At 44.7% G+C, this 11,524-nt stretch overlaps 1 protein-coding gene across 1 annotated transcript; it reads left to right on the forward strand.

The window, feature by feature from the left end:
• Nucleotides 1-3,116: 3,116 nt before the first annotated feature.
• Nucleotides 3,117-10,293, forward strand: ASF1B (anti-silencing function 1B histone chaperone). The gene is made up of 4 exons (XM_072602118.1): nt 3,117-3,437; nt 8,106-8,221; nt 8,317-8,493; nt 9,025-10,293. The coding sequence occupies exons 1-4, from the start codon at nt 3,128-3,130 to the stop codon at nt 9,229-9,231; spliced, it is 810 nt and encodes a 269-aa protein (XP_072458219.1). The 5' UTR covers nt 3,117-3,127; the 3' UTR covers nt 9,232-10,293.
• The last annotated feature ends 1,231 nt before the right edge of the window (nt 10,294-11,524 follow it).

Consider the following 11,524-nt stretch of genomic DNA (forward strand, 5'->3'; position numbering starts at 1 on the left):
GTATAGAAAGATTGCCTAGCAGCAGTGAGGGCCCAGTTGAGGTTGTAGAACATAAATTTGCAGTAGACAAATAGTTGTGTAATTATAAAGTTTAATGATTTATAAAGTTTAAATTTCTTTAAAATTGTAAGCAATTATTGTCCCAATTCTACCACTTATATTTCCTCTCTCAGGCCCCCAATATTCAAATGAGGAGGTTGGAACATCAGATCTTTCCAATTGAGTATCTCCTTCCTTTCAAATATTCCTAGAGTACTTTGAACCTTCCTTTGCCCCATTACATTCTACTTTGCATTACGCTTTCTAGTCTACCCTATCCTCACTTCCAAGTAGACCTAAGTTCTTTGAAGGCAGAGACCAATATTTTTAAATATATATTTTTTTAAATTTACTTTTAGTTTTCAACATTCACTTTTATAAGATTTTGAGTTCTAAATTTTCTCCCCCTCACCCTCCTCCCCAAGATAACCTGCAATCTGATATAAGGTATACATGTACAATCATATTAAATATATTTCCACATTGGTCAGAGTGTAAAGAAGAATTAGAACCAAAGGGAAAAACCAGGAGAAAGAAAAAACAAAAGGAGAGAGACACTAGTATGCTTCAATCTGCATTCTGATTCCATTGTTCTCTGGATGTGGATAGAGACTGGTATTTTTAAACTTGGTATCCCAGTACAGTACTTATATGTACTTCAATATTTAAAGTACTTCAAATATTTTTCATCTTCAAATTTTCATCTTCAATTTCAGGTACCTTTCATACTTTAGGTCATGTTAGCCAAGATCTGTATGGTGCTTTAAAGTCAGAAGAGTACTTTACACACATTATCACTTGAGACATTCCTTCATGCAATAATTTATTAAGCATCAATTATGACCAGGGTCTCCCATTGCATCCTGAGCCATCTCCAGTCATCCTGATGAATATCAGGCCACTGGAGTCAGATGGCTCTGGAGAAGAAAGTGAGGCTGATGACCTTGCACAGCCCTCCCTCACTCAAATCAAAGTCAACTGCAAGTCATGTCATCATCTTGATGTCATGGTCCTCTTTGAGAATGAAGGACAAACACACAATGTACACAAGGCACAACTGTCCTGTGAAGAAGTGAGCTAAGTACTATTACTGCATATTACAGATGAGGAAAGTGAGGGTCTAAGATGTTAAATGATATGCCCACTGTCTCACAACCTATGTCAGAGACAGGATTAGAACTGAATTCTTACTGACTCAGTCTATACCATTCCATCCATTCAACAAGTATCTGCTAAGCGCCTACTATGTGTCAGACACTGTGCTAGGTTCTGAGCTCTAGGCACTAAATGTCAGTATCCTTAGCCTACTATGAGCTGGGGATTCTGCCAGGGGCTCTCAGCAGAGTGACTGTGGAGCTTACCGAGGTATCTGGCACATAGCAGGGGCTTAAATATTAGTTGACTTTAAGGAAACAAAGATTCACTGCTTTCAAAGAGTTTTCAATCTTTTGGGGAGAGACAACTCATACACGAATAAATACAAAACATACACTAATGGAGGGAAAGGATTAGCAAAGTGGGGGATGGAGAGGGGCACACATAAAGATTGGCCTCTTCCAGGAGATGACACAGGAGTTAAGCCTTAAAGGAAGGGACATAAAAGATGGAAGTGAGGGACGAAAGCACTCCAAGTTTGGGGGGAACCTATGTAAGGTCATATTGAGGGGAGAAAAATCACATTTGAATCTGTGTGGTAGATGACTGGAGAGGGGAAGAGACTCGTGACTGGGAGACCAATGAGGAAGCTACAGCAGGAGTCCAGGCCAGAGGTAATGAGCTTCTCTACTAGGGAAGTGGCCTTTGTGAAGGAGACTGATGGGAGGCAGATGCCAGAATGGAGATTTGGCCGGATCTGGAGAGTTGACAGCTGACTGACCATGGAAGGGAAGACAGACCGACTCGTTGAAGACTCCCACGTGTGATTCCAAGGGAAAGTTACAAGAGAAGTTCTGGACCGGTGGAGGCAGATACCTACAAGGCATCCTTTGCGTAAGTTAAACAGGCCTAAAATTCGAAATGCTGGTAGAACTCGGTGAAAGGAGCTCTGCGGTCACTGCCTGGGCTCCAACTGCCGCTACTGCACTTGCTTCCTGCGTGACGCGATGGGCCTGGGCTGGGATCCAGCCTCCGTCCAGAACAGTCCGTGTGACCTTGGGCCTCGGCTGTAAACACAAGGGGTGGGACTAAACCATCTCTGAGGTCTCAGCGGCTCCAGACACGGCGGCTATCGGACGTTTCCGCGGGCCGACCCCGGCTGCGGCACGGAGTGAGCCGGAGGTAGAGCGAACACGACTACCGGCTGCAGGCCCCGGAGGCTCCCCGGGCAGAAGGCTGGGCTTATCCGCCTCTCCGCCCAACCGCCCACGACGCTCACAAGGGGCGGAGAACGTCAGGCGCGACCGAAGACGGTGCTTGAGTGTAACCGCCGCTTCAGCACACTACGGGTTCACCTTCCGCCTGCTCCCGCCCCCTCAAGACCGGCTTGACCAATCCCCTTTGGGCACAACTCTTCTTTCTCCTCCCCCCTCTGTCAATCACTACGGGAACCCGTAGTGTTCCGCTAGCGCCTCGCGCCCCCATTCGGCAGTTAGCGGCTCTGCTTCCTCTCCCCCGCCCCCTCCGTACACCGAAGGGAAAAGGAGCGCAAACGGAAGGAAAAAAGAGGCGGGGACGAGCGCGCGTCCCGAAGGCCGTCCCCTCAACGCCAATTGGTCCCAGGGATCCCCGCGCTCACTCTGCGCTCTGCCACAACGAGTCCACTGCTGAGGCGGAGGCGCCGGGGATTGGCTGGCATCAAGAAGAGAGAGCAGTCACGCTGGGGCGCCAAAAGAGGGATGATGAGCGCCTTAACACCCCCCACACACCTCCCGCCACACACACCCGTCTATCCGCGCAGAATCGGGCGCGCGCGTGCCGGCGAGGGAGGGCAGCCGATTGGCTGGGAAGAAGCTGAACGCACTTCGACGGGCGACTGCGTATTGGCCCCTAGAAGCTCGCGCTGAGGAAAGCGTTGGAGCGGATTGGCCGGGGGGCGGGTCCGGCTATTTGAAGGGGGCGCGGGGCGGGTGAAGTGGGGGAGGGGCGGGGAATGCCGCCTCATTCTGGTGTGGAAACCGCGCGGAGGGGACGCGAGAGGGAGAGCGGAGGCGGCGGCGGCGGCGGCGGCGGCGGCGGCGGCGGCGGCGGCGGCGGCGGCGGCGGCGGCGGCGGCGGCGGCGGCGGCGGCGGCGGCGGCGGCGGCGGCGGCTGCTGCTTGGAGGGTGTGCTTCGTTCCTGCCCCCGCGAGGCCATGGCCAAAGTTTCGGTTCTGAACGTGTCGGTGCTGGAGAACCCGAGCCCTTTCCACAGCCCCTTCCAGTTCGAGATCAGCTTCGAGTGCAGCGAGGCCTTGGCCGACGGTGAGCCCCGGCCCTCCCCTTCCCCTCGGGATCTCCCAGTCTCCCCCCGCGCGTTCCTGACGGAGGGGACTCCTTTATGCTGACTCCCACGAATCGGGCTCCCGCCCCGCCCCGGTGGGATGCTAAAGCTTCCCTCTGGTATCCGCCTGCACCTTAATAAAGTGTTCTGTTCTTGGTCTAGTAGAATATAAACGCGCTGAGGGCAAGGGGCCTGTCTCTCTTGGATATTTGCCTCCCCGCTCCCCGGCCTGGGTGGTCGGCGCTTAGTTCAATGTTTGTGTTACCCTAGGCATGGCATTTTAACCCTCGGAGCCTGCGATTTCTCCTCTGTGCTTTTGAGATGATGATAGCGCCCACCAGGCTCCTTGGAAGCTTTAAAATGAGCCATAGAGAAGCGAGCGCTCGGGGCCACTGAGGCCCCGTCCATCTCTGAGGTTCTGGACTTAATATTACTGCAAAGGATTTTGTGTCAGCAGCGCTCTCAAGTAAGCCTGGATATCCACTCTTCTGCCTGGTACTGCTTCCAGCCTCCGGGAGGTTATCCCTGTTACTCTTCCCTCATTCATTTCTGTGGCCCTTTTCCACCTATTAGAAGAAGGGTTTTAATGAAATCCGAGATGGCTTCTTCCTGGATGACGTCTCCAGTCTACCCCCAACTACGCCTGATCTTTCTTGCTAGAAAGTGGTTCCTAAATGCCCCAGTGCTTGGACAATTCTTTAATCTTTCCTACCCTACACTTTTCTAGAACTGCCTGAATTAGTGTGGACCCCTGCCCTGTATCCAGGGGCTAGCTGTTACCTGGCTTGTTCCTAAAAGGCCATTTCTACTGCTCTGCTACTAAAGTAGTAGAAAGTTCCATGAGTTGAGAGTCTGTTATTTGAGAGTAGCAATAATATTTAAACATTTCATTTATATGGTGCTTTAGAAGTTTGCAAAGAATGTTATATATCTCCAAAAATGTGCTTTTAGGAGAGGGGGCTATATGGTTTTGGGAAGATAGGTATCATTTAAAATAAGTACTTGGTAGGTTGTAATTTTGCATCCCCCTCATGAAAGTACTTTTAAAGATGGTCTCATTTAACTGAAGAATATTAAAGCCAACACCATTTTCATTTTCCAGATGAGAAGGCTGAGACAGAAAAAGTAAGGTTCTCTCCTTTGAGAAAAGGTGTTCTACATATTGTACTAACAAAATGGTCAGGGTTACTCAGTGAATCTCTGTGAATTAGGAATAGACTCAAATACTCTTAACTTCCATTTTACTCTTACTAGACTATCCCTTTGCCTGTGGGGATAGCAGAATTTAATAAGGCAGAATATAGAAAGACAGAATTTAAAATCCAGGGGGTTTAGCCACTAATAAGAGCATCTTTGCCACTTGGATTAACTTACTTCAAGGGCCACACACTATTCATATAGGCCTTAGCCTTTATTATGTTTATAGTTTACAGTTTGAAGAGACTAAATTCTTAGTTAATTTGCTTAAAGTCATATGGTGAGGTGGAATAGTAATTACTAGAATTTGGATCTCCCAGCTGCTGACTAAGTGTTCTTCATTCTTGTCATATTCCTGAAGTTGGAACACTATTACCATTCTTCTCTTTTAAAAGTATGGCATAAAATTTATGGTTTAGGAAGCCTGATTTTTTTAGGTTGAGAACTAGAACTTGATAATTCCATAACTGAATCTGTTAGTGATTTGATTACCTGGGAAATTTGCATTTTCCTGTTGAATTACACTTTTTTGCTACCTTTTGCACAAAATTCTAGAGACTAGAGAGAGGGCATACTATTGCTTAAAGGGCTTAAGAAATCACAGCTTGCCAGTTTTAAGACCTAAGAAGCCATATAACAAACTGTTAACTGATCCTCTTTTTCCCTGACACAAACCATTTTTCACCTCTCACTTAATCCTGTCAACATTCCATAAAGCAACTAAAAACAACTAAAACAGCTCATTTTAGAAATCGAGCAGTTTACTTTATCCTTTGGTCCAGGATTCTCCTGAAAATACAAAAATTATAGGCCACAAGTTGTGGAACCCAGGTGTTTAGAAATAGATCTACTATACTCAGATACTCCTAAAGTTTAGCGCTGTTTTGTGGTTTTTTTTTTTAAACTGGATGTAACTCAGTTCATAAACTGAGACGGCTACCTCAAGACACAGGTCCATGAACTTGGGTTTTTGTTTTTAATTTTGATGACTATTTCAATAAAGCCAGTTTCCTTTATAATACTAAGCATTTTATGTATTTTCAAACATTATTCTGAGGTGTCCATGACACAAAAAATTAAGAACCTCTGCTCTAGACTCCAGTTAAATTGAAAAGGTAGAAAAGCACATAGTTGCTGTAGAAATGAGGAACCTGGTGTTATAGGAAAACCTTAGCAAGAAATTATCCAGGATGCATTTACCTAAGATCAGAACTCCTTCCTTAAAAGGGTACTGTACCAAGTATCTTGTCCCAAAGTAATCACATTCTGTGGAATCATGGCGCCTGAAAATTTTCCCAGGCATCTTGAGCTTAGGGTTGTGATTTTAAGATGTCTAAAACATTTTCAGGTTAGTTGCCAAATCCTTCTGCATTGCTATAACTTTGCCCTGAGTATACTTGGAACTCAAGATACTTGCTTTGGTTGGCACTGTCATTCACAGGAGATAACTGACCTATTGAACAGTTATGGCTCATTTCTCTTGAATGTACCATTGGGTGAAAGGAGGTACTGTTAATGTATATTAGAAAACTGGGGTTTAAGTGTAAATCCTGTGAGTTTCTTGACCATGTTGGCCTCAAGTTCTGCTTGATTCTTCATAAGTGGGTTATGATGATTCTTATTGCCTAGATTTGAATGATTTGGAAATTTGTTAAAACTTGGAGCAGCCTTATCTCCCTCCTTTTTCTGGCAGAATCTTATTCTAGGCCTGAGCCAGTGATCCTGCCCCATTTGTCAAAGGATCTACTCTGTGACACTGATCTTCTCTTTAAAAGAGGATGTTACTTTACCTTTCCTACTACTCTGTGATGTAGCTGGCAGGGCCCTAAGTGACCCCAGGCTTCTGTTATTTGCATCTTGACTTGGACTTCAGTTCAGCCTTGGTCATCCCATTCCATCTCACAGGATCCTGAAAGGCAGATAATTTATAGAGAAGAACCTAAAACAGATTTTCTAAGGGTTACTCAGAAAGCTGGGATTTAGCATTGGATCATACACTTGGAGCTAGAAAGCTCCCAGAAGCCAAGCTAGTCCACTTCTGATTCCAGCCCTTCATTTTACACATAATAAAAAGGAAGCCCAAAGAGGTTATAACTTTGCCCAAGGCCACACAACAAGTAAAAGAACCAGGTTTCAATTCCAGATCTTTTGATCCCAAATCTAGCTCACTTTCCACTGTATTGTGGGGGTATTTAATCTATTAAATTCCAGGGTCACTTGCTAATATTTAGACAATATATCTATACTTGGGGCGAAAAGTGGCATTTTTGATGGAAGGCAAACTTCAGAAATTGTTTGGAATAGTTTGTTAAATGTTATCATTTCTATCTTAACCTTTCTTACATCCATTTCCTGTCTCCACTTGAATAGTTACCACCCTTTTTCAAATCCTTCTCACTTTTTTGTCTGGATCATTGAAATAGCCTTCTAGGGCCAGCTAGGTGTCTAAATGGATGCAGTACCAGCCCTGGAGTCAGGAGTTCAAAGCAGGTCTCCTTTATTATTGGTGTAAACCCAGGCAAGTCACTTAACCCCCGTTACCTAAAAAAAAAAAAAAAAAATCAAAATAGCCTCCTAATTGTTATCTTCACCTCTAGTCTCTCTCTACTATAGTCCATCCTAGTTACAGTTACCACATCCTAGATGGTTACCCAAGTGATATTTGAAGATCAGGTCTAACCAACCCTCTGCTGAGTAAACTCCAGCATCTCCCCACTATTTTTAGGATCAGATGATAAGCATTTAAAGCTCTTCACAACCTTGTCCCTTCCTGTCTTTCCAGTCTTCACATATGTACTATCTTAGAGGCAGCAAGGCAGCACAGTAGGTAAAATGTTGGAAGACCTGAGTTTGAGTCCTGCTTCAGATGCTTATTAGCTATGACCCTGGGTCATTTAATGTACCTTAGCCTCAATTTCCTTAGTGAAAAGGAATAATAGTAGTTACCTCACAGAATTGTTGTGAGAATCAAATGAGATAATGTGTATAAAGTGCCGAAACCTTAAAGCAATAAATAAATGCTAGATCTTATTTTTAACACACACATGCTCAAACTCTACCATCCAGCCATGCTGGCCTGTGTTCTGCCCCTCATACATGATACTTCATCTGCATGCCTTTGTGCAGGCTGTCCCCCCTCCCCCTTCCCCCATTCCTGGATTGTTGTCTCTTTCCACCTCTGTCTCTGGGAAATCTAAGTGCTACCTTTTACATAAGGTTTTTCCTGGTTTTCCCTCAGCACCTAGTGCCTTCCCTTTCAAGGTTATTTATAATGTATTTTTTGTATATGTCTTTACTGTTAGAATAAACTTCTGAAAATCAGAGACTCACTTTTTGTCTTTGTATCCCAACACCTGACACATGGTAGGCACTGGATTTGATTGATGTCAGAAGACATCTCCCTGCCTTTCCACTTTCATAAGTCATATTGACATTCCTCTATTCCTTTTCAGACCTAGAATGGAAAATCATTTATGTGGGTTCAGCAGAGAGTGAGGAGTTTGACCAGATATTAGACTCAGTACTGGTTGGGCCAGTCCCAGCAGGGCGCCACATGTTTGTCTTTCAGGTAAGAAGTTAGCAATTTGTAGCACTAAATTGAGGAAACTTCCCCTTTTTACTCCCAAAGCATGCTGAAGCATAGAATCTGTTTTGTTTCCTCAGGCAGATGCCCCTAATGCCTCTCTCATCCCAGAAACTGATGCGGTGGGTGTAACTGTGGTCCTTATAACCTGCACCTACCATGGGCAGGAGTTCATCCGAGTAGGCTACTATGTCAACAATGAATACACCAACCCTGAGCTTCGGGAGAACCCACCCCTGAAACCAGACTTCTCTCAGGTAAGCTGATTTTCTAACTCAGGGCCCTGGTTCCTTCTGTCCCAGTAGTTCAGGACAGAGTAATAATAGAATCATCTAATGTCCATCCTGAAAGGGATTTGAAAGATCATATTATCCAAACCTCAGTTAAGTGGCTTAAAAAGGTATGAGTTTCTTGCCATAGCACATCAGTTATTCAGATCCTAGTCACATGCCTAGCCTTCTGACCAGAGCAAGGGAAGGAACATCCCAGGAGGGTCATGGCTTGCTGTGCAGAATTATCAGTAACAAGCATTGCCCTTTCTAGACACTCCCCTTTTCTCCCTTCCCCAGCATTGAACAGATGATGTGCTGGAGTTGGGCTGACATGAGGTAGAGTTTGGAGGAAGAAGGAAAAGTATCAGCCTGATCCTATCACTGTGCTATTTTCAAGTTCATTGTTCCTGGGTTTGGCTTTTGAGGGAAGGGAAAGATGTGGTATGGAAAAAAAATAGAACAAAAGGCAGGTTTTTGCTATAGAACCTTTGATGAAGCTTACTTTTTCTGTCCTAGCTCCAACGAAACATCTTGGCTTCTAATCCCCGAGTAACTCGATTCCATATCAACTGGGACAGTACCACAGACAAATTGGAGGACATTGAAAACCAAGACCCTGTCTTAAACATGGGGCTACCTCTGAGTTGTCCCCCAACCAAAGGATTAGATCTTCCAGACTGTGCTCCCAGCATCATTCCTGAAAACTCCATGGACTGCATCTAACTAAAAATGAGACCTAGGCAGTATGATGGACCTGGATTTCTGCCAAATGAATGGTTTTGTTCTGCCTTCTGGAAAATTGCTGGGGCAAGCCTGAAGGACTTGGATTGGGGCTCTAAGCTATAGCTATAACCCAGTTAAACTGGTCCTTATGGAAAGAAAAACCTGTCATTGATCTGTCCATTAGTTCAACATAGAGAGACCATTTACCTGTATGGTACATTAGCTCTTTTACTCATTGTGAATTTTGCCTGGCCTTTTGGCCTTTTTGGGTACTAGGGCTCTGCAGAGATAATTCAGTCTGTGGGTGGGTTTTTCTTGTTTTGTTTTGGGTTGCTTGTGGGCTTCCTGACCTATAACTGGAGATCATCTCTCTCCCCAACCCCCCTAATGTTGTTTCTTCTTAGTTTCCTTACTTTCCCAACCATCTTCAATCAGTGATTTGCCCTGACTTTCTGGAGTTACTCATTAATAATCTTCGTAGGATTTGGGCTTCTGAAGTTTAGATTGATGGCTTTTGGTATGGTGATTGCCACTCTTTCCCCAGCTGGATATTTATTCCTGCCTCCATCTTGCCAACTCCTGGAAAGGCTCATTCCCTTAGGTGCCAAGAATGGGATTTTGAGGGACTATTTAAAGATAAGGCCATCTTCTTCTTTTTATTGGTGGCCACTCAACTCAAACATGACTCATTCTTCACTGCTCTTGGCCAGATCAGAGCATTTGATCAAGAACTAACCAACTGATTTTCTCTGGACAGGAGTAACTGAAATATACTCACTGTAAACTATACCCCTTAACTAGGAGTTAATGCCAAAAGGCTGCACTTAACCTCTTCTGGGGCCATAAGATTTCTCAGGCTATGGAAGTGTGGGATGGTTCTTGTGTTTTGTAGACAAAGGAAAAGAGGGCCTCTGTGCACATAGGAGCATCCCCCTGCCCTCAGTTCTTTTCCTCTGATCTATCCTTTGTCCCTGTGGCTATTGTTGCATATGCAATTTGTATATTAAAGGTTTTATATTAAAAGTTATGGTTACTGGAGAAATAAAAAGCACTTAGGCTGGACTGTAGTGATTTTTTTTTCTCACTTTAGCCTCAAAACATCAACCAATCCTTTTGAAAAACCGGTGCTGAATTTCTGGAGATGAGAGAGAATGTTGTGAAGAGAAATAAAGGATTTACTTCCCACCCATCCTTAAATAAAAGCCTCTTTGCTGTCTAACATCAGTTGGTTTTCTACACTAAAACTCATTTTGGGGTTTGAGTTGTCTCTGTGTGGGTTTTTTAACTGAGAAATAACAGCTCCTTATTCAAGAACTATTTAAAATCTGCTTCCAGGCAGAGTGCCTTTAAGACGGGGGTGTGGTCTGTCAATTTACATTGACACAGTTTTGGGGCTTTGAATAGAGGAAGCTAGAGTAATATAGTAGGTTCACAGGTGGTGCTGTAACTGATCTTAGAAACATGCTAGTACTTGAGATTTCTTCTGTGAAGGACTCGAAGGCAAGCAAGTAGGAATGAGTGCAGGACTTTTTACTTTTTAAAAGCAGAGATAAGCAGTTCATGCAAGTTTTTAAAAACTAATAAGGGGAAGATGTGTCTTTTGCTATTGTTATAGCACTTTGCTTTTTGCAAAATATTTTACTTCATTCAGCCCACCCTTCTGATAGGACATACCAGAGCCAGACCCCCTCTAAGAGAGGTCGATTGACTCCCAGATCCCTTGCTCTTTTCATTTGACTATTGCCTTTCCAGTGATACAATTCTGTCTTGAAGTTGTTAATTCTTTGTCCCTTCCATTTTATCAATCCCTAAATTGTTTGGGGGATGATGGCCCTTGAAACATGTGTTAACGTTGTCTAGGTGTGGCAGCTATCTCACCTCAGAGTCCTAGTCCCAGACAAGCTGCCTCGGAACATAAATGGGTGCTCAGGTCAGAGACCTGTCCAGCTGGGAGAGATCTAGATGAGCTCTGACCTGTAGTGGGGGGTCCCTAATGCTTGTCAGTCGGACGCTGGCTACCCAAGATATATGCACTGTGGCTCTTATCTGACGAGTAAAGGAGTGTTCCAGCGGCTGGTTTTCGGGATCCTTGGTTTCTCTGCCTAGGCTAGGCCTCTCTACAAGGGCGGCCTCTATTCTTTCTTTGGTGCCTGCAAGATTTCGCTTTGCCCCACCCCCTCCTCCTAGGATTGACACCGAACATTCCCGGGAGAGCCCGTCCCAACCTTCTATAAATAAAACGCCAGCAACCCCGCCACTACCAATCCAAAGGTTCGAAGGGTGGAGCCTGTGA

This window comes from Notamacropus eugenii, chromosome 4 (assembly GCF_028372415.1).
Source record: "Notamacropus eugenii isolate mMacEug1 chromosome 4, mMacEug1.pri_v2, whole genome shotgun sequence".
Taxonomy (NCBI): Eukaryota; Metazoa; Chordata; class Mammalia; order Diprotodontia; family Macropodidae; genus Notamacropus; species Notamacropus eugenii.